The sequence below is a fragment of the Accipiter gentilis genome, chromosome 21 (assembly GCF_929443795.1).
Source record: "Accipiter gentilis chromosome 21, bAccGen1.1, whole genome shotgun sequence".
Taxonomy (NCBI): domain Eukaryota; kingdom Metazoa; phylum Chordata; class Aves; order Accipitriformes; family Accipitridae; genus Astur; species Astur gentilis.
This window is the reverse complement of record NC_064900.1, coordinates 13,233,920-13,257,900: the sequence shown is the minus strand read 5'-3', so window position 1 is coordinate 13,257,900 and position 23,981 is coordinate 13,233,920. Positions and strand designations below refer to the sequence as shown.

Genomic DNA, 23,981 nt, shown 5'->3' with positions numbered 1-23,981 from the left:
TACAACCTTAACTCTGGTCCTCCTAGCATAGGAACAGGAGATTCAATGGAAAGGTGGGAATGTTCTCTTTCCCAGGAATTAAAATGCTTACATCAAGCTTTGTTGGCATTAGTTTTTAATTTTAAATTTAAAAATCAATTACACTTTTACTAATGGTACCAATTATATAAATTTAAAACTATGATACTTTTAAGAATAGGGAAGTTTGATTGAATTTTGCTTCCTTTCATCTTTGGACAGAGATGGTTTCAGTAGGAGGATTCAATATCTGAACCAGGAAATGTATTTCTTTTCCAAAACCAAAATGACTTCAAAGCTACTCAGACATATAAGATTATAGCTGATTGGAAAATCCTTCACCAAACAATTTTCTGCTCAAAAATACTGTTACATTAAGATTGAAATCCCTTCTCAAAACTGACAAGATGTGTGCATGTGCATACATATTTGGGTGACTGTGAGAAAGTAAACGAACAATCTATGCTTAAGCATACAAATCCAAGAATGTAATCCTAAAAAATAGGGTTATTGGAAGCTTACCATCTGGTATTTCAAAAATACTCATTTTCTGAGTGTATTTAAATCACAGATTCTGATATTCTAACCTGTTTCTTATTCTACACATATAGTAGCCCTACACTGTCAGCTGGAAAAAAACATTGAGCTGTTATGACAGTATACACATGAGGCACAATCTTTCTGTACGGATAGGAAAGGAGAGAATTGAAAGACTGCTCACGGCTGCATATGATATTTCAATAAAATTATTGTGCTCTGCCACCATTATAAACAGCCCAGTGCAAATGCATGCAAGTGCATTTCATAGCCATGCCAATTACGTACGTGCATGCTACATGCATGTAAATATGGGCACAAATGCTCAAGATAGGTAACTGCTAAAAAGCTCTGCTCTGAAATGCATACATACAACAAATTTAGACACTTAAAGAACCCTTACTGCTGCCAACAAGCTCCTGGGATGAGCAAGATTGCAAAAGATCAGTGAGCTGGGACCCATTTAAGCACCACAGCCCACCACTGAACACTTACATTTACCCACTTGGCAATTCCTCAGCAAATTCACTATGATAAGGAGTACCAAAAAAAAAAAAAGAAAAAAAAAGAATTAACTTTTTTCAATATTGTCTTTGTAAGTACTTTGTGTTACATAGCCTAAATTTTGTGTTCAACTTTGTTTTATTTGATTCCATTCCCTCTTGAATGACTGATTTTTCTTTGTACAAAGTAGCTGAAGATAAACATAGAAAGGTTAAAGACAATGACTGCAGGAATGAAAGCCAGACTATATTGTCAAAGGAAAACACAGAAATGTAAACACTGTGGTTTCTCAGAAGCAGCTATGAACCTGCCATTAGGATGAGAGGAAAAGATTATTTCATTTCAGAATATACATGTCCTCTTATGTGAGGAAGGAGGGGAGATGAAAATAGTTATTCTTATATTTTGTATTACCAAAGTACTCTAAGGTACCTTCACCTCCAGAATGCTTTCCTGCTAAAGTCTGGTCTTTTTGGACAGCTGTTGTTTTTTAAAACAACTGTTCACAATAAATGTTTTCATCTCTGTATGTTTAAAGTTTAGCCACCTGGAGAACATAGTAGCTGAATTAGTCATAGTATGATAGAATCATTTAGATTAGAAAAGACCTTTTAGAAGTAATACCTTTGATTTGAAACTTAACCTTCAAATCCAAAGTCCAATTAACATGTCTGCAAAACCACAAAATGCGAGACCCTTCACTAAATTTCTTATTTTGTAGAACAGCACCCGTTATAATCATACATAATTTACTGAGCAAAGGAAAGCAACACCTCTTCTGTAAGTCACCAGGCAGATGAACTATGAAAGTTAAATATATTAACCGACCTCAAGGAAAGGCATTTTAGGAACAGCAAAAATCAGCTCACTTCTGTTGCAATGGGCTTTCTCATATGATCTCATCCATAGTGATACTACATTTATTCGCTTTCATTTCACAGGGAAAAAAAAAAAAAAAAAGTCTCGCTTCTGATTTGTTTCATGCTAGATGCTTTTCTCCCCTGAGAAGGTTTAAACACACATTTTGAGCTTGGTCTAGTAATCGTTCAAAGCAAAATTCTGAGTCAAGCCCACAAGAGCTTTGTCTGCATAAGGACCACAGGCTTGGCCTCTTGCGAATACTTTCGCTTAATACTGAAAGGCTTCATTGTTTACTGTATTACCAGAACATGCATGTGCACTTATAAATGGGAGGCATTTATCACTTTCAAACACTGATGAGGTGGCCACGGTTCAAGAAGCAAGCAGAGAGATGAGACTTAAGAAACCTGGGTACTGTTTCTCACTGGGCGACAGATTTATGTGACCAAGCAACTGCATCTTTTTCTATTTTAATACTCTATTAGTAAACTGTAGATGATATTTTATTATGCTGCAGAGTGCTTTCAGATTAATGAATTAAATCCCTGATTGATCATTAAACAAGGAGACTTTTTGCAAATATAATCATCAGCACAATGAAATATGAATGAGACACTATTCAATGAGATGCAGGCGAAGCAGGAAATCTCTCATTTAACAGAGTTAAAGTATTTCCCTAACATCAAGTTGTTACTTTAGCCCACCTTCACTAAAAAGCCCATTTTCTACAACCACCAAATTTTGTGGCCCTTAGATGGAAGGCCAATTTTACCAAAAAGGGAAAGAAAAGAAGTATATAGTGACTTGAGGCCTTACAGGGATGTAGCCTCTCTCGACCCTTCTGGGGCACAGCACGCCCGTTCCTCTTTGAGTGGCCACGTCCCTCAAGTCCTTTCAGCTTACGGATGTTTTTGCTTTAGCAGCACCTGTATGGCATGATTGCTCCCTGCCCCTTCGGTGCTGTGATGGTACATTTCTTTAAGGGGTCCAAACCACTCCATTTCGCGACAGGTGGGTCACACCGGTATCGCCACAGTCCTCAACCCTCTCCCCAGCACAGAGCTCCAGTGTGCCTGGGACTAAGGCAAGCCTCCCTCAGGAGGGTAGCACACCAAAAAAGCTCCCCAAACTGGGAAGTGACTTCTCTAGTGTGCACCTGTGAACTCCAAAGCAGGCAAACTGCAAGCAGGTCTGAAAAACAGCCGAGACTGTTTCTACACCAGGAAGGACCTGCTCTCCGAACACCGACAGAAGTTGCGCTACGGTAGTCTTTTTAAACACACTTTAAACAGGAAAAGCTCATGTTGGAGGAGGTCAGAGAGTCATAATTAGCACTATTCTTGGAGAGTCATCTTCCCCTAGAAAAGCCCCTGGGGCTGTATTTACCAGAAAAGCTAGAAGTAATGATTTTCCTAAGCGAAGAGCATGAGCTGCACCAAGCCAGTTCCTGAGCATCGTTCAAATCCAGGTGACAAGAAAAGGTCGTATCAACAGTCAAGAAAAACCATGCAGTGTGGGCGAGCTAGCAACCCGCCTCCCCGGAGGGTGGTGGGGCAGCTTTGTGCCTGCTGCCGTCTCAGAAGCACCACTAGAAGCACTGGAAGGGGGGGAAACTGCAGGGCCAGCACTGCAGCTCCATAAATCTACCAGGAACTGGCATCTGAGGGAAATCACTCATATTTCAGAATCTAACAAAAGAGACCAAGAGACTGCAACTTAAAAAGCTCTCATAACAAACACGTGACATTTGTGAACAAAGCTGAGAAGACATGAACTAGAAAGTATTAACAAAAGTCACCCATTCAGATTGTAATAATTTACTGCATTATTTGAATAATTATTTGTAAGCAGTGTTCTATAATGAATTATGAGCTTTCCTCAGGGTAAACCAGACTAAAACAGCTGTTAAAAAAAAATAATAACCGAGTCACAGTTCCAATTAAGTCCAGCAAACAAACATTTTCTTGGCTACAGATGCTAGAGCTGCTAGGAGGTTTAAATAACACTAATACTTAATTTCCACACCAAGTTTTGATTCTTTTCACTGCATATGCCTTGGTAGCTTAAAATAGAGTTTTAAAACAGACCTCCCGCATTTAAAAGCGTTAATTATTATTTATGCCAAAGTTTGTCTCCCTTCATCAATGCAGTCAAATTCAAGTAAATCCAATTTCTTTTTGTGTTAGCACTATGTGTTTTTAGATGAAATGTGTCACACTTATTAGTTGCTTTTTAACATACCTTGCATTAGGTGAAATGCCTCTATTGCAAGTTTTGTTACTTGGTATTACCGACAGGGCAATATATTACGTGGCAGCAGTGGCCTGCGAGCCAAATACGTCCCCTGGTCACTGAGCTTAGTTCCTGCAGACTGCCAGCCCCAGCATGGGGTCATCGAGCCTGATCCAGCCGCTTCTATCCAGGTTAAGACGGAGTGTCCCATGCTGGGATGAGTAGCCTCTTCAGGCTTCACCCCCACGGTTTCCATATGTTTTCAAATAAATCTCCCTGTCCTGTATTTTATAAATTACTCTCTCAAGACGTGCAAAGCAAGTAAAGGCCAGACGTTCAGTTCTCTTTGGGGGCTGTATCTATATATTTATACATATCTGTACAGAGCCATATGTATAGGTATGACAGAGAGAAAATATGTATCAAGACAAAAAGAGGGGGGGAAAGAGAGTTTTTCTTTTAAGGCATTTAAAGGACTTATTTGAACCAGAAGACCCTACCCAAAGCCCTCAGGCATGCTGGAAGTTCAGTCCTGTGAATGTAGTAATTTATGCAAATTTCTAAATTATAGGGAAGGAGCGTGACAGTTGCAACCCATTTCAATATATTGCTAATTGAAGCATTTTTCATGCACATAACTATAGTGAAACTGTGATCACAAGGACCCTGTAAAATACAAACCCAAAAGCAATAAAAACAAAGCCTTCAGGTTATCGTAATTCTTCTGTAACAAGACATGTGTGGGCAGCTGGTGATAGTTTTTGTAACTGATAACAAATATTTATTTTTTAAAAAGCCTTGATGTACAAACGTTCCATTAAGTTTCTCTGCAATTACCCAGGCCACATAAAGCTGGCAGAACTGGACCCTGAATGAGAATTGTAAAAACACCAGTGTTTTTACAATGTAGCTATCTACATTTTAGAATGTAGCTATCTACATTCTAACCTAAGTTTCAGCTGGACCAAATTACATCTACAAATACCAATAATTATTGCAAGTATTTGTGCTGGCAAAGGTCAGCTGCTGCTTTTTTGGGTTTTTTTGTAAGACACTATTTTTAGTGTCTTGCTAAAAAAATCTCTTTAACTACATATTTGTTTATTAAATTGATCACTTGAAAGTTGGACTCCATCTATTACTAAAATCACATGGCCAATTGCTTTGGTTTTCTAACTGGATAACATGCACTTAAATTAGTATCACACAAATGTTACATACTTCATTGAAAATGTTTACAAGTTCATGTTGATGTTAGTTATAGAGGCTAGCCAACTGGAATCTAAAAGAATACCACTTGACTAATATTATTAGCACACCAACTGTCTTGTGTTTTGAATTACAATATAATCCAAAATAGTTTTGAATGACTGACAGAGCTAAAGAACTTCACCGGGCAAATTGGCTAAACAATTGATTCATTCCTAATTTTGCAAATTTCATAATATGATTTGTAAGTTGTTTCACAAATACAAAAAGAAATTTATTCACTGATTTATTGTACTGCTTTCCCTAACTGTAGAGCGATGTGTTGCTATTTAAGAGGAACCAAAAAGCTACATGTTCTCATCTGTCCTAGAATTTCTTGTTGTTTGAAATGCTTGGCTTGTTCCCATCAGATCAATGGGAACTTTGCAACTGGTTTCAGAGACAGCACAAGCAACCACCTTTAGAGAAGGTGAAAGCAAGCTTTGCTGATGAGGAAAGCATTCCTCCTCATTCAGGCCACTGCCGTTTTCAGCTGACAGACTCCAGCATGCCATCATCTGTCTCTGTCATGGGTTCCACCGACTCCTACTGAGAGCCAGCAACGAGCATCAATCCTCAGCCAAACAGCCTGCCAGCTATGTGAGATGGGAAAGCTGGCCTTCTCTACCCACCCGCTCTCTCTTACCAAGACAGGAACACAGTGGACACAGATAAAAAACCCTCGCCTGTGCAAAGGTCTGCAGGTCCCTCACAGCACGAGAAGGTGAAGTAAAAAGTTATGTCAACAACAACAAAGAAAAGATGAACGCTTTGATGTTATGAATAGCTGCTGATGCAGAAGGTGAGGCATGCTGCATGCACTGCAGCCCCTCCGGCCTTCTCCACACATGTCCCCGCTCCTCAGGGAAAAGTAGCCACAGAGCCATTGGTCATTTTTACTACTTTCTCTTCAGTTGAACTCCTCCAGAATTAAAAGGTCTTAATTTTTTAGGAAACATTTTATTAGAAGTTATGAAAGCCTTGCAAGCATGCTCTTGATGACTCTTCAATGGGATGATAAAAACTGTTCTATACCTCTATCAATAGTTGTCTTCATAAACTTTTTTTTTTTTTTCCCAATCTCTATACAAAATCGCAATCATCAAACCTCTTCATGTTTTCAACCTGACATAAAGGAAACTCCTAATGGGACCCGGCATGAACGATTCCACTTACATCCAAGAGTCTCCAGTATGCAACAGACAAGTTTGTCTGACTCCAAACTTCTTCATAATTACTACAGGAAGGAAAGAATATATTTTCTTTAAACAGAAAACTCCTCGGATTACTGCAGGACATGACTGTTATCCAAAAACAGTAACTGTTTCTAAATTGGTTGCAGAGACGGCATGCAACATTGTATTTATTCTTTGGTTTGTTTTTAAATCAACCTTTGGATACAGCCAGATTTTCAACTCATGGAAGCGGTCCACAGAAAGTCAACAAAACACATCATCAAGCACCACAAAACAAGTTGCAATGCCCCAAATCAGATTTACAATCTGTAATAAAAGACCAAAAGCCACAACCGTATCAAAACACCTCATCTCTAAGATGTCAAGAGCATTTCCAAAGTCCTAGCTCACAGCAATAGCAAAGACTTTCAGAGTCTCCCAGATAATCCTACAAAAATCAGACATATCCCACAGTACAATGAATGCATAATTCACATGTGTTTGGGCAGAGGGGTTGTGGAATCTGACAGACTTGACCATATCGGTCCAGGGAAAAAATCCCCTTCCTGCCCTCAAACCTAGCAAAAAGATTAATGTAGAAGGCAGAAGCAGAACATGGTATCCAAGGTACCCAAGAAAAGTCAACTTGGAGGAGCATCAGTATCCTCAAGCTACATCTGGTTGCTAGCTGTGGCCAATCCGATGCTTCAGAGGAAAATGAAAGATGCAACAACTCAAAAGTCAAATTACTACATTACAGTGGAAAAAAGTCCTTCCAAATAGTGGAAATTTTAAAGCATGGTGGGAAAATAATATAGACTACAAATAGACAATAATTTATGAAAAATCACTGAACCAGTATGCTTTTTATTCTGCTATCTTTCTGAGAGAATTATAACCTGGGACTTTTTTCTTTGGTAGAGAGAAACTACTCACACCACCACATATGTACTCATGAATGCACCAGAATATACTGCTTTCATGAGTAATATATTAGAATATTTCCTGCCATATCAAAAGAAGAAAATACCTGTAGATCAGATGATTGTTTCAACCTGGTGGATGTGCAATTTATGGATGCACATTGGGGGATCTGATGCTAACGTGCAAGTGTGAGGTAACAGCTTGACTGCTATGATTGTAAGATAGACAAGGAAGCTTCCCAACAGATGGGATAATCCCTAATTATAAGAGAATTTGGGATAGATGGTATGCCTGGGTTTTAAGGCACTAATTTAAACACACTGGCCCTGGAAAGTAATTATTGCGCAGAAAAACAGTGTACTCAATTCCAAAGAAGCCCTTAATCCATGTTTAAATAAGCTCTGTACTAAACAGACTTGTGCCTGAACACCTGCTTTTACCACAGGATTTGGGGGGTTTGTGTGTTTTTCAATTAAAAGACTAATATTTAACTTCTGGGCGGAACAGCGGAGTCTACTTGTTCAGGGAACAGATTAAGAATTAAAAGGTTAGGTTGTTATCATGCTGCAGATGCGAATCAGAAGTAAAACTAGAAATCCAACTGAGGGAGAACTAACGCGACCCGTATTACAATCACATTTCAGATTCGCTGTGGATGAGAATGGATCAGGAACACGGCTGCAGTGTGGGGACAAACGAGGATTAACTCCTCCTCAGCCCCAAAACCTTTGCTACCCTCTTCATCCAGCCCTCTCAGGGATTCATCAGCTCGTACCCTCCTCTTGCCGTAAGCCAGTGGCTACTGAGGGCAGAGACCGGGAGGACGCAGGACTTGCCCCGCCACAGCCCGCGCCACACACACCTCCTCCCCGGCCACAGCAGCTCTTTGCCTACAACACGGCACGAAGGAGCTGCTCCCAAAGGATGCGGATGGTAAACCGCACCTCCGAACCACGCTTGCAAAGGGAAACTATTACGTATACGTGACCACGGGCAAGGGCTTTATCTCACGTCCCTCTAAGTACTCTGCAGAGCGGGGCTGAGTCCACCGGGCAGGCTCTTTGAATTGCTGTACCAGGAGAAAATACAGCCCACTGAGTTCAGGACAAGATGCAGCCCTTTGAATCTGAAGTCTGTTTCCATCATTTCTGAGACACCGCTAGGTACATACTCAGAGCTCTTGAAAATTCACTGATGTAAAGAAACATCAAGGAAACATTCTTGAAATACTGGCCAGAAGAGCATCGGAGAGACCATTTACACGCTGCCTTCCTCTGAGGGGAAGCCTCTTGAGAAAACAACAATTTTTTTCTAGACTGCAACTTCATTTCAACAGTGCTCACTGAAACACAGGAGATGTGTCCCCATTTACCGTAGTTCAGATCAGCTCTAAATCTCTCAGTGTAACACACTCATTATTACACTTTTATTAGCATTATTTGCAGACCAGTTCCATGCAAGACCTACCATATACCCAAACACAGACTTCAAACAGTCACCATGTTTTTCCCCCCTGAAACTTGAATACCTTTTAGCAGTTAGGCACACAGCAAACTTGCACAGAGATAGTCATCTTCCTTTAAAGACACCATTACATCATACTCCTGTCTGAACTCAAATCAATATCCTTCCCTTTCTCATAAGAGCCTCTTACTTTTTAACTTCTTTTTTTTTTTTAAAAAAAAAGAATACTCACTGCAGCATTTAGGTTTCAGTGAAACAATTGCATAGGTATATTTTACTTACCATGGTACATTTTTCCCTCCATTCTTCTCTCTCCTCCTGTTCTTTCTTGTTCTGACCCTTTTAAAAAAAAGTCTTTAGCTTGCTTTCTTCCACCATCTGCTGTGGTTAGTGTGGGTAGAGAAAGATACAGAAGCTGATCGCCCTTTTACTGCTAATTTCACTGCCAGTTCATCCCCTCACACAGTGTGAGAAACAAGACCATCATTGCTTATTAAATGTCATGCACAAGTAGCAATTATATGTCTTTCGAATTCCATCCCCTGTGTTAACAAATACATATTTGTAATGCCTTGAGGTGAAAGCTCTGGACACCGCATCTTCACAGTCAAAGAAGTCAGAGACATTGTACACTCTCTAAAAATGGCAGCTTAATGAATGCTCTATTAATTTATGAAACAGAAGGTTCATTAGCTGTGGTTAACTGAGATTTCTGAACAAATTCTGCTGCTGCTAATATGTCCTGCTTCCTACCCAACTCCCATTACTTTTTTTCAGGATGAACACCAGTTTTACAGCTGGAACAGTGTTCTCATGTTCATGGTTAATAAACCTTGACTTCACTTCAAGTCACAATCCCTCGGCCCTGCTTCAGTTTTCCGTATTATTCTTTTGGGAGCAAAACCTGGAAATTCCTAGAACAGATTTGAAGAGCAGCTTGTTAAAATAGCTGCCCCTACCGGTCATCTCAGTATTAGGATTGCATTACCAAAATACATCTAATACTGTTAGACCTTCAGAGAATTCAAGTTGTTTTGTAATCTAAAGGAGGACATTATGGCAGCCAGAAACATCCCTGTTAAACTGGAACTACATACTATTGGATAATTTGCTTGTATTTCTTTGTATAATAATAATGACTACATTATGCCACTAATTATGAAAGCAAGGGAGCAATTCTTATTTACTGTATCCTATAGCCTCCTACTATTAATGTGACATCAAAAAAAATGCTTCAGAATACATTTATAAATAAAACAATTCTATATGTGCATACCTAAATCTTAGAATTAACTCTTACGGAGATTAAGGGACTGTTCACGTTAGGTCAAATCCTGTATGAGTGAACTCTGTATAAGGTTGAAAAACATCAAAGAATATGTTTAATATTTGACTTTAATATGTTTGCCAAACTTTATGTCTTCTTACTTCAGCTGGGTAACAGATGACCATTTCAACATATTTTACTGCTTTATAATAAATCACCGTAGAGATGGTCTTATTTTTTCTGACAGAATGACAGACAATTTTTTTCTTCCTTAAACAACAATTTTGTACCCCATTCTCATTATATAGGGGGGGGGTGGGGAACAAAACCAGATGCATTCTTAGAGGTAAGTACGCTGTTGCTGGAAGGATTTTGGTCACTTGTTTAGTGGCTTTTTTTAGAGCTAAGAGCTGGGTACTTCTAAGTAAGTTATTCTGTTATTCTCCTTCCATTAAAAAATCTCTGCCAAAACGAAAAGAAGAGAGTCTGTCTATTTTTTACCTAGGACTAATTGTTGTGAAAAATGGTTCCTCCAAATTGGAGGACAAATGAATCCTCCCTAGGATTTTGAACTCCTGATGACCACCTTACTCCTACACATAAGCTGACCACTACCACCAGCACAGTAAATGACTACTTTCATTAGGCTTCACGCTATTCACACGCTCAATTTACTAGAATTGTAAAGGCAGTGTGACTTAAGTGAATCCTTAAATATTCTGCTACAGGCATATGAACTCGGGTATCAGACATCCCCTCTAACAATGCACGTCATTTTGGTTGAAAATTTTGAAGCAATCTTTCTATGAAACCTTGGTATGTTTTTACAGCACAAAGAGTGGCCTGGATAGGGTTATGAACAAACTGTATATTTTTAAAACCCACAACTCTTTTCTGTCACTTAATCACCATTGTTAATAAAAAAACATTATTTAAAAAATAACTACAAAAGAAGTATCATGGGATAGGGTACAACTCAAAAAAGCGTACAGATTGGAATACCAATGGCAAATAAAAATACATGCCGTTGAAGAGAACTGTCCTGTATCACTTCTGCAGTTATTCAGGCTTGGCACAGTGTCAGCTTTTACCATATGGCTTTTTCTTCCCTTGTTGAAAGTGAATCTTTCTGTCAAAGAGCAGCTGTTCTAAATTATCACATCAAATTTTAACCTCACAGTAGACAACCACTGAACCCACAGATTCATGACAGTGAATCCTTGACCTATGAAGGATTTGTCATTGTTTAGGTCTATTTCTGCCTTAGCACAATAGATACACCGATTGCCAGGGTATCCAAGGCAGGCAGGTACTTAAAGCTGAAGCTACAAACAAATTCTAGGCAATGAACTTCTCATCTTCTCTCCCTAATAAGATTGTGTGAAGTCCAAGTTATTACATTCCTGTTGTGCTATCAAGAATAAAGCTGCCATTTCACATGCAAAGAAAATAAGACATTACAAATGCAACCCTTGTTATTTAGTTTGTGATCCAAAGAAACAGCCAATTCTGAAACTTCTCCTGCAGTCTAAGTGTTTCAATAAAGTCTGATATCAATTACCGGTTATTTAGATGTCTGCCAACAGCATGTTTTGACAATATCTTGTGCTTCACACTGAGGAGCGGCAGACATATAGAAGATTCTTGTCATCTTGTACTCATCTTTCAAGATGGTTCTTTCTTTAAGAGCATTTTCGTTGAACATTATCAAAACTTACAGCTCTCGCTACAATTGCTCTCTATTAAAGTCTAGTACCAGCTGTCAGTTGTAATGCAAACCCCTGTTAGCCTTTATAAGTTCCACTCTGGAACTAATAAGGGATTGGCAAATAGCTCTATACACAGACACAAGTGGCAGAGAAACCGATGGAAAAAGTGTGTGTTCAATGAATTCACACTGACAATACGATCTTTGTGCAACTTGGAGCTAAGCTGATATTGAAAGTCACCAAAGACAGTACAAGCAAAACATGCTCAGGATGATACTATTAATTTAGTTTTTAATCTTTTGAAAGCCTCCAAAGAAGCAAAGTCATTAAAATGAAAAGGTTAAGGAAATGCCAGCAAGATCCCTTAGGATTCTCTGTGATAGACATCCATGAGATATTTGCAGTAAAATCCTGCACAAAAATTCAACAGTAGTGGCTTTGAACACGTAAGTGTCAGAGAACTAAGGTGAAAATTTCTATGTTAAAAAGAGGAAGCAAATGTCTCACACATACTTGTTACACTGTAGAGAGTCTGGGTCAATACCCAGTATATTCCACTACTTTGGGGGGGAGGGAAGGAGGAGGAAGGATATTGGGGTTTTTTTTGTTGGGGTTTGGGTGATGGAGGTTGTGTCTTTTTGTCGCTTGAAAAACAAGTGAGGGGGACAAGGAAGAAATTGCCAAAACACATATGAAGTGGCACAGCAAGCACTACCTCTAAACTGGTAAGGTATCTGGATTGAACAACCATACAGTTCAAAAAAGGTCTTAAGTTGCATTTTGTGAGTCATTAACACTTCTGCAAATATTTCATTCTCTGAGTGAACCTTTCCATTTCCCGAATAGTTTCAAAACCAAAAAATTCAATTTTAAATTACCTAATCATATGTTGACACTGTAGTACTGAACAACATGGAGGGATGTATTAGTAAGCTTTTTTAAAGAACACTAAAACTAGATTCCTGATCATTGCACATTAAAAATGAATAGAAGTATTTATAAGCATATTTCTGTTTAAAAATTTCTATCACAATCTCCAGTAAATTTAGTAAAGACTCTTCTCAAGCAACTACAAGAAACAACACTTTTCTAACTTGAAACTATGTATAGTGTTATATTGAAAAAAAAAGTATTTTCTAGTAATTTCAGAATATTTCTTTTTAATTTTTGTTTCTTTAGGACATGTAACAAACATGCTCACAAACCATAAGATTGTGCCCAAGAAATTTTGCCTTAAATCTTGCATTTTGAATCTACTGCTCATGATGTACAAATTGGAGAAGATTTTCCAAATTTGTAGCAGTCAGAAAATGTTAATAAAAAGTCGGCTGTGATCTTTCTGACGTATTCAGTGCAACATAATTCTTCCCCTAAGAAAAATCATCCGGATATCTCTGACATAACTTTCATAAGAGTTAAATAAATTCTAAGCAGAAAGGTAAATCCTTCATTGTGTGCTCTGTTTATCTACTTATAGAATATAAAGTGGATAAAAACAATGAATATTTTACAAATAAAGTGATTCATAATTTATAGCTGCTGTCATTTTAGCTTACTAGCTTGAAAGATTAAAAGTACCTTTTAAAAAGCACGTCTCTTGCTTTTTAAAATCAAAACAATACTTCAAACCCAAGGAAAAAAAATACACCTCAAACCTCTGCTTTAAAAAATGTGAATACCTAGCTTTTTCAGATTTAATGTAAAAGAAAACTCTCTTAATAGTTCCATTATTATATGATACGGTCTTCATATGACCAGTTCCTACATTTTATTAAACATACTTGTTCCTATACAGAGCCTAAGAGTTAAAACCACACACTTTGGTAGTGTAAGCAACATATCCGAGCCACTTGGCTATTTCCAAGGGAAAACGTTATTGTCTTTGCAGTTGCAGCAAGCGCATATGCCTTCCGTCTGTTTTCACTTGCACAAAGTTGAGTAGTTCCTCATAGTACCTTCTTCTCTTTACATGTAAAGTTACCTTTTATCTCCTGATATAAGCAACTAAAAAGTATATTTACTTATGCAGAGACAAAATGGTTATTTCAAGCATAGGGGAAAAAAGAAATCTAGAGAAATGTTTTTCATCCTTAGTATTAATGATGGTTTACATATTTTTATCTCAAGTACAGCATTCATTCTACCGAAAGAATTAAGCAATGTATGCACTGGTTCAGATTTAGCAGCCACAGATGGCATTCCTTTCATATCTCCATAAACTCAGAGAGAGAAATATGATTTAGGATATGCTCACTATACAACTTGAAGCACTGAATAATTTAGTGTTAGGGGAAATTCTGTGAAGTCATTTTTGCAATAACCAGGCACAGTGGGTAAACTTCACCTCTCCCCCTTACTCCCTGTTCTCCCATTCAATCCACCTGATTAATAGCTAAAAATTACATACATAAGGAAGGACTGTTGGATTACATTCTCTTTTTTCTTCTGACTTTGTTATAGAAAATATGTCAGTCACTTGTGGTTTAAACTTACAATTTTATTATATACTATTACAAAGGAAATTTAAAATTCAGACTTACTCAATTCTGGCAACTAAAATTTAGAACTATACCTTGAAAAGATAGCATGCAGAAAATGTAATTCTCTGCTTTTTCCAGTCATTCTGTTCAGGCTCACCAATTTAATTTTCCATTTGATAACTGGAGCCACAAAGCTTGTTTTTGGTCTAAAGGGTCACCTGTTGGAAGCATTCAGAAGAACATTCAAGCTCACTCGTACTCCCACACGGATAAAAAATTGCCCGCTGCACGTTTGCTAATTAAGTATATCATCATGACAAATATTGTTCTCCGTGTCCAGCTAGTCCTTCTGAAGTGCATGAAATAAACCAACAACAGAATAGACACATTCAGGATGGAAAAGATTTATTAGTTCAAGCCTGCCACTGCAGGATTTCCTTTATCATCTAGTTACTGCATTTTTAAAAAACAGCTCCTGAAATAAGGCTTCCATTATTTCTCCGAGGAGACTTCTAGATCATTACAGAGCTTAAGACATTTTTTCTAAGATTTATCCTACATTTTCCCATTTATTTTGGTACTATTACCAAACTAACCAATCTTCACATCATGAGATCTATTTCCTCTCTGTAGCTTTCCAAACAAAACTGAGCCTAGCTTCTCCACATGCAAATCACTCACTGGGCAGGTGATGTGAATGCTCCTTTTATTGATCTTTGGGCTGTTCCAAACACTATGCCGCTGTATAATCTCCTGGTGTACTTGCAACTTAAACAGCGCACGCAAGCCTTATTGCCCTTTTCATAAAAATCACATTGTTTACTATGATTATGTACAGAGACAGTCAAAAAGGATGAGTTGAGGTATGGAGCAATTAGCCTGCCCTCCAAACAAGAAGGCACCAGCAGAGAGGGAGTGTTGGGAAAATAGGTATTAGAGATGAGATATTAGACAGAAAAGAGACCTTGAAAATTGTTAATGCAGAAGCTGAAAAGGGGGCAGTTACTATTTTCTCACTATATAAGGACATGGAAAACCTTATCCAACTGACTTAAAACAGAAGGCTTAAACACAGCAAGAAGATACGTTTTCTACACAAGACAAGATATTGCATTAATTGCCATAAAAAAAACTTACAGAGACTAAAAATATGAGTCAAAACAGAGATTAACAGGTGACAGGTCACTGTTTCATATAACACATAGTCTTTCTTATAAGATTGCCCTGGTTTCAGCTGGGATAGAGTTAATTGTCTTCCTAGTAGCTGGTACAGTGCTATGTTTCGAGTTCAGTATGAGAAGAATGTTGATAGCACACTGGTGTTTTCAGTTGTTGCTGAGTAATGTTGAGTCTAAAGTCGAGGATTTTTCAGCTTCTCATGCTCAGCCAGCGAGAAAGATGGAGGGGCACAAGAAGTTGGGAGGGGGACACAGCCAGGACACCTGATCCAAACTGGCCAACAGGGTATTCCATACCATGGGACATCATGCCCAGTATATAAACTGGGGGGAGTGTGGGCGGGGAATCGCCGCTCGGGGACTAACTGGGTGTCAGTCAGCGGGTGGTGAGCAATTGCACTGCGCATCATTTGTACATTCCAATTCTTTTATTATTGCTATTGTAATTTTATTTGTGTTATCATTATCATTATTAGTTTCTTCTTTTCTGTTCTATTAAACCGTTCTTATCTCAACCCACGAGTTTTACTTCTTTCCCGATTTTCTCCCCCATCCCACTGGGTGGGGGGAAGTGAGTGAGCGGCCGAGTGGTGCTTAGCTGCTGGCTGCGGTTAAACCACGACAAAAAGTATCTTAAGTCTTAGAAAGTGAACAGTAGATTTGCAGAAGCTGAAAGGTATATGCAGTAAAGCAGCACTTTATACAGCTTCTAATACTTTTCCTTAGGAATCAGCTGTTAACCACTGTCAGAGAAAGAATACTAAGGCAGACAAACCTCTGATATGATTTACTATGGCCGTTTGATGGGGAACAAATGGAAAAGATGATTTATCCTCGTTGACTGGGGAATAGAATGGAGACTATCAGAAAGCATTAGGTTTAGTGTGCAGTTCCAGCCAGTTGGTTTTTTTCTCTAATTAAAAAAAATTAAAACAGACTAATTCTAAGAAAGAAGATGCTATAGAGATGTAGTTTGGCCAAAACAGCATGAAGACATAATTTAGAAAAGACATTGTGAGGAATAAGTCTTATTCAACCATGAAGTACTACAATAAGATTAAATAGACAGGATCACTATGATGCAAGTGCTAACAAAGCTGTAATAACAGTCTACAGTAGATGACATATTCCATATTTAGTTAACTAACGTGTATTAGCTCAGGGGGAAAAAAAGGTATGAAGAGTGGCTTTTCCAACATGCTCCCTGCGACATCTTACTTTGCCTTATACAAATCCAATCCCTCCAAAATACTGACCAAGTGCAAAAGTCCTTGCTAAAGGAGGTCTTAAATCTTAAACTGTTAACCTAAAGTATACCACGAAGACAACAATTCCTCAAGGTGACGTATACAACTCGCTTTTGAGAAATCATTTCTCCACACATGCACAATAATGAGGACAAGGATGGTCACAGCAAAATTGGTCCTGATTCTTTAACTGACTGACAGGTAGGTATCGTACTGCTGTACGTGTAAAATGCTTATCAGTTGGTAGGACTCAGAGCAGAACAATAATCTTTCCAACAAGAACCAATATGCTGAGTAAAGCCAATAGTCCAACCTTGGCTTTTCAGAACTTAGATACAAATATATTAGAAAAACACATATGTTTTTATAGGTACATGTACACCAATAAAAAAAAATAGCTTAAGCCTTACGTCGACTTTTCCTGGTTATGCAGAGAAAGGGAAGTAGTTGTGGAAAATGGTACCATTTTTGTTATTTGAGGGAATAACTGTGCCTTAATATTTTTCCAAGTACCAAGAAAAGCTGTTCTGAATGAAATTTAAATAGGCTGATCATGTAACATGAAGGTCCTTCCTTTTAATCATCAGCAATAATATCCTGCTAATGCAAAATGACACTGTTTCCAAAAACAGCATTACGGAAACAAACAAAATCAGAAACAGTTTGAATGTAGGATGAAGTAGTGACAGACACTAAGTTGCTGAATTTTTTCAACTACTGGGAAGACAATAACTTCTATTACTTATTACTCTTTCAAACTTCAACTGAAACATTTTTGTCTTCCTAAATTATGCTTTCATTCCAGCCCATGCCTGTAACACCATTTTGGATCTTCTTCAGACTCTACAATCCTGACCCTACTGCCCTTTTGTTGACAAAAAATACAAACCAAAAAACCCTTAAAACCCAACACCCTAAAAGAAGGAGCAAGAGAAGGAGAGAAAAATAAGAAAGGAAAGGTGCAGGAGCAGCCTTGAGCCTGAGGTCAAAATTGAACTCTTTTTCCAAGCTTTCCAACTCCTGCTGCGTTACTGATGCCAACAAATGGGAGGTTTTGAATTACTGACAGCTTTTAGAGTGCCACTTCCATCACACCACACTGAAAATATTTGATAAATATGACTTCCAATAAAAGTTAATAGAACATTATATGTTAAATCAGAATAAACCAGAAGAACCTGTCATTATTGTTAATGGTTTCATCATATATCACTCCCTTGATCAACAGTTGGTGAGGAAGTCAAGAAAGAAAAAAAAAATGGGGGGGGGGGGGGGGGGGGGAAGGAAAAAGACACTAGTCCTGAGGTCTGATTTTGTGCCTTCCAAATCATGTATGATATACTCACACATGGATGTGAACTCACTCCTAATCTCTGCAGAACGCAGTAGAAGCTGCCTTGCCTACCCCAAGCATTTGAGAACCCGTTTTTAATAAAACTAAATTGTTTTCTTTTACTTTATTTAGCTCACCTTTTGCTCAATAGTAGTCTGACACTTTCTGGAGTGATTGTTCTTTTGTGCTTATGTGTAATTGAAATTCTAAACCAACAGCTATATACATATAGCTATATCACTATATACAGTGGTTAGAGTACCACTAACATTTTAGCATTTTAAGTGTAGCTATAGGAGGCCCTTGATAAAGCATTTCTGAATAATAAAATATCCTCTCCTGGATTCAGCTCTTAACAGAAGAGTTGAACTTGGTTTTCTTAATATGGGTATCTAAATGCAGAAAAGCACACTCAAAAGACTCAGCTCCCCAGTTTGACGGCAAGACCAATTTAAAATCTACTTAAAAGCAAAACCAAACAAAACGCACTCTTACTCCTTTCCTCCCACAACTCCCTGGCATTTTCTGAGAAAAAGTCACCTTAATTAGAGCAACAGTTTTCACAACTACCTGTGGGCTCTGGTTTGGTGGGCTCCTAGTAGCTCTCCAGGACTTACTTGTTTGCCATAAAGGTTGCTGTAGGACTGTTGAAAAAGGAATAGGTGCTCTCTCAACCAGGTTCAGAATACTTTAAATTTCTGTTCTTATGGCTGCACCCATACGTGCATGTACACAAACACACACCCCACAGTAAATATCTCAGCTACTACTCCTTCCATCCATGGTATTTCTAGATATTACTGTTTAACTTTTACTTATTTATTTAATGGAAGACCCTTTGCCACAGCCAGCACCCTTTAAGGCACTCTGTGAAAAGAGGTTTAAGATTCAATTAACACAAAACTTCGAAATGTACTTTTATAAAAAGCAAAATTTAAACCACCATCATTTTGGTTGGTATTAAAATTAGGTAAAAATAATATGCATTTCTCTAATGTTTAAAAGACCGTTTCTGGAAAAACTCAAAATCCCTCATGTAGTCTTGTTCTTGGGAGCATTCACATAACCACAGTTTGCAGAAACCAAAAGTTTGGAGAAACTTATTTTGAGTTAAATACAAGAGTATTCATGAAAATGCAATTTTGAAGTTCAAATATTAAGTTTCCAAATGTATCTGCATTTAGGTACTATGCTACCCGAAACAATGCTAACTTTTTTTTTCTGACCAATCCCAATTAATCAACACAGCTCAGTAGCAAAAATTATACAACAAGCCACAAAGTTAAAAAAAAACACGCAAAAAAAATCAAATATTTTGACACAAACAATGCATTTGAGAAAACTATAATCTACTGAAAGGAAGTCCAAGAGTGGTAAGAGAGGCTAGATTTGCTACACACTGTATTAACTAAAAATCAGTTGTTGACCCTTATCCATTCCTTTTTTAGGAAATTACATTATTTACACAAATTAAATAAACCCCATTTTCATGGTGATTTTATGAATTAATTTATTTCTCTCAAGAACTTGGGAAAAATTAACACAACCCAATACAAAGAGTAGGGACATAAAGTGAAGCCCCTGTTAATAATTGAACTATGAACATGGAGGGCATTGTTACCTTGGCACGCAAAGCCTCTTTCTTCATAGCCAGCATTACACAAGCACTTCCCTATGGGCACTAGCCATTCTCCTTCTGTACTGCAATACATCTTGGGTGGCTCTTCCTCCTTGGAATGATTGACACAAGAACCCCGCACCTCCACCAGCGACTGAGAGTCCATGGGTACTGTATCTGGAAACATGGCGAGGTTCTTGACAGTGAAAGGGCACTTTTTGAAGTACACTCGCACCGAGACTAAGGCAACACACGCACCTACATCTTGAAAAGCCAAGTAAAAGCCTTTCCTGCTGACAGGCCCCACCTCACGGACTTCTGTATTCAGCTTGAGAATTCGGTCCCCAAGATCCATTTGGGTGAAGCTCTCATCAGCCGCAATGGTGTCGATCTTTGTAAACTGATGCTCTCTGAACTTTACCAAATGGTCATCATCAGACTCCATATAATACAGATTGAAGGTCTCTTTGCAAGTGCCCAGAACTAGAGGGATACTATTACAGTCCCTCAAGGTAAACTTGAGCTCCACATATATCTTCTGAGCTGAATTGCGTGGAATCCAGTTTGTTCGCAGCCAATTGTTTTGACTGTGATCCATCACATTGCACACTTGGTAAGTTCTGATTGGAGTATAATGCTCATCAACACCACTAATCTCTTCCCACTGGAAAAAAAAAAAAAAAAAGAAAAAAAAAAGAAAAAAAGGGGAAATATTATAAAATTAATGACTACACCAATACAAATCACATTTAGAGACAAAAGCTGTGAAAAAGCAAAAATCATTTTGTTTGGAGATCACTATAAAATAGACAATAAAGTCTGGTCAATCTTGTACTTACTTTTTCTTATTAAAACATATAAACATCTTAAAAGAACGCAGAATTGACCATTATGAAGTCAGGTTTTACCAAGTTCTTTCAAGGTGGCATGAAAGAAATGCTACAGCTGTTTTGCATTATTAAAAACCTCTAGTTTCTTAAACTATATGCAGTGCTGTCCTTTCCGTCGTGATCCCAACATGTCTTTACTACAACCACACTCACCTCAAACAGAAGAGGTTTGCTAGGACACCACCACTTTTTCACCGTTAGAATCAAGTTGTATTTCAAAGATTAAACAAGATTTTAAATCTTACAAACAAAAGCCAATGGCTCCCACTGAAATTCCATATAGTCATAATAAAATGTTACAGTTTTAAATTTATTCAAAGCATGACAATTCATTTTGCTTGGGATATATGTCCTGTGGACAAACAGTCAACCTTAGCCCAGTTCCAGAGTTATTAAAAATTACTGCCAACTTACCATAAGTATCTTGGTTACTTAATTCTTCTGTGGACTATATACGCTATGATGCTAAAATGGTTTTTGAAGAATACATAGTCATCATTTGTTTTTACATCAGTCATCAGCTGACAAACGTACTTGACCCAGAGAGGGAAGGAAAGGGTTTCCTATTTGTGAATTACTCATGTACCAGTCCTGCCTGATTTCTGAAGTCACGCTTACCCGAGAGGAATAGTTACCAAATCACAGGAAAAAAGAAATACTACAGGGGTACTTAAAGTAAATATTTAATGTTCGTCATTTACCATACATATCTAAGTGCCTTAAGATGCATCTTTCTTGGCTTTCTCCCTGAATGGATGACTAGGACCAATTTTTTTTTTTGTTTTAAGTTCATCATTCTTCAGCTTTTACCCACACAAAAACTGCAGCTGTTCTATATTCCGAGTCTTAAGATACCAAATAAAGAGCCTCACCACCAAAGCGCTAGAATTAAAACTCATTACAGTGAACAATGCCTGTTAGAGAATCACACCACCACTGAAGTTGAAAGAAACCCTTCCAGACCTTCTAGCCCAACCCTCTGCTCACGCAGGGTCAGCCAGAGCAGGTTGCTCAGGATCCTGTCCAGTCAGGCTTTGGAATATCTCCAAGGACGGAGACTTCACAGCCTCTCTGGGCAGCCTGTGCCAGCGTTTGACTGTACTCTGAGTAAAAAGGTTGGTCCTTACATTTATATGGAACTTCCTGTATTTCTGATTGTATCCATTGCCTCTTGGCCTTTCACAAGCCACCAGAGAGAAGAGTCTGGCTCCATACTCTCTATACCCTGCCATCACGCATTTATATGCACTGGTAAGATACCCCTGAGCCTTATCACCTTCTGTTCTACGCTTCAAAGTTAATTAGGCAAACAAAAGAGGTAAACTCCTATCGTGATAATAAAGCACATATTAATAGAGCACGCGGTAGCACAGAGGCAACAGAAATCCTTGCTTCGCTGTCACCCACATACACAGCCTCTGCAAAAATCACAAACGCTGCCCCACGCAACCAGACACAGTGCAGCTGGGGAGCAGTAGAGCTTCAAACAGAGCTGCTGCTGCTGCATGGTACAAAAACTGGAGAAGTAGACAGAATTAAGTATTTTGTGAGAAATTACTGCCACTCTTGGGGGAGGGAGACAAAGAAGAACCAGAAAAAACATCTTCCCTCAAAAATCAAGTCACATGAATGTTATATGTAAGATCTCAGTCTAACAATTACTCATTTTACATAAGCACCTTTTGCTGCAGGATCTTAATGTGCTGCAGAGCAAACATTAGGAGAGGAAAGTACTCTTCCCACTGTACCAGCCAAGAAACTGAGGTGCAGAAGTGTCGACTGTCTTTACAGTTTCTTGGTTTTACAATACATGCATCACACACATAAAAAGAAAGAAAAGGAAAAAAAAAAAAAAGTGACCACATCAGAGTAACATCTGAGAGTTCTCAGTCCCAGCCCACTGACTTAAGGAAGTTTTGGTATGACTAAGAGCTGGTCTGCACAATGAAATTGTCCACGCACCACTGAAGATGTGATTCTAAATCATGTTATTAAACCAGTAGATAAAAGCAGTATAAATATTCTTCCTTTAATTGAAACAAAGTTTATTTTAGTTCACTTTACAGATCTGACTATACACAAGTTTTATCTTTTCCTGACTAGTTCAACAGAGTTAAAAACACAATCTTGGATGTATATACAGCAGCTGAAATGCTGCAGCAAGCCATAACATGCTATGCTGCCAAAGCAAGCTAGCAGTACGGGGAGTTCCAGAGTCAAAGTTACTACACCAGTCCTCACGGCCACTTGAGAGCTGGGTGCCACGTGGCAGCCCATCATACAAGGACAAGCTCTTGCCTGCATAAGAGGCAGCTGGACCTTGGCTCCCAGCCTCTGCCAAGTTCCCAAAACTGAGTGGAGGACCCTCATCTGACAGCTGTCCTGGTACAAGTACAGCCCCTGAGCCAATAATCTAGTCCTGCTCCAAAAAGCCATTCAGATGTTGTAATTGCCTCCCATGAAGCTAGATGTACCTATTTAACTACAGGTCTTACCTGGACAAATAAAAATGCAGTTACAACAACTGGATGAAACTAGGTAAGACTATGTAATGAAACATCATTTTATGGACATTTAAAGCAGCTCACACTAATTCATATGTGATCTACTGATTATCTCTTTCATATGATTTCTAATCAGTTCAACATATCTTACATGTCCAGTGGGAGACAGAAACAAAACCAGGAACCTGCAGAATTTAAAACACCTCCCCAGCAGATGTTATTTTCTGAACAAGTCTCCTTGCCTTTTTTTTTCAGAACTTTCTTATTCAACATGGTTACACAGACGGTTGAATGTAGATGTATGAACTCCATGATAAAGGTAGCACCACTACTGTGTTCTTCACCTAGAAGTTACAACGTGCAATTATCACTTCATTGCTTTGCAATGAAGACCAAATTGCTTGGAAACAATTGTAGGCCATGTTAGTCCACTTATATAAGCAACAAAATTTCAAATCTATCGTTTAATTCTGAACCATTGCTGAATGGAAGTACCACTCTCATGCCGGGTGCTAACTTGACCAAAATACTTTAACTGTTATAAAATTATAGAGATTGCAGCTATTGCTTTAGAAAGAGTTAAGGTGAAATAAGTCACTGAAACTACAGGAAGAGTGGCCAAATCAGAACATGTACCAGATTAAAGTAGATTTGTGACTTCAATAATTATAATGATCAAACTAGAAAACAAGCAGTACGTTTGATTGCTCCTATATTGCAACTTTTCCCAGTAAACTATCATATTGCCATCCCCAAGTGAAATTAATTCAAAACAGATTATCAAGAATATCA

The 23,981-nt window shown here is 38.3% G+C and overlaps 1 protein-coding gene across 2 annotated transcripts in view; it reads right to left on the bottom strand.

Annotated features, from left to right (window-relative positions):
* The window catches only part of EPHA3 (EPH receptor A3), a 236,785-nt gene that overhangs the window by 137,778 nt on the left and 75,026 nt on the right, over nucleotides 1-23,981 (bottom strand). For both annotated transcript variants that reach the window (XM_049824741.1, XM_049824742.1), the window contains exon 3: nucleotides 19,799-20,459. In XM_049824741.1, the coding sequence (XP_049680698.1) occupies nucleotides 19,799-20,459 (661 nt within the window). The remainder of the gene's footprint in view (nucleotides 1-19,798; nucleotides 20,460-23,981) is intronic.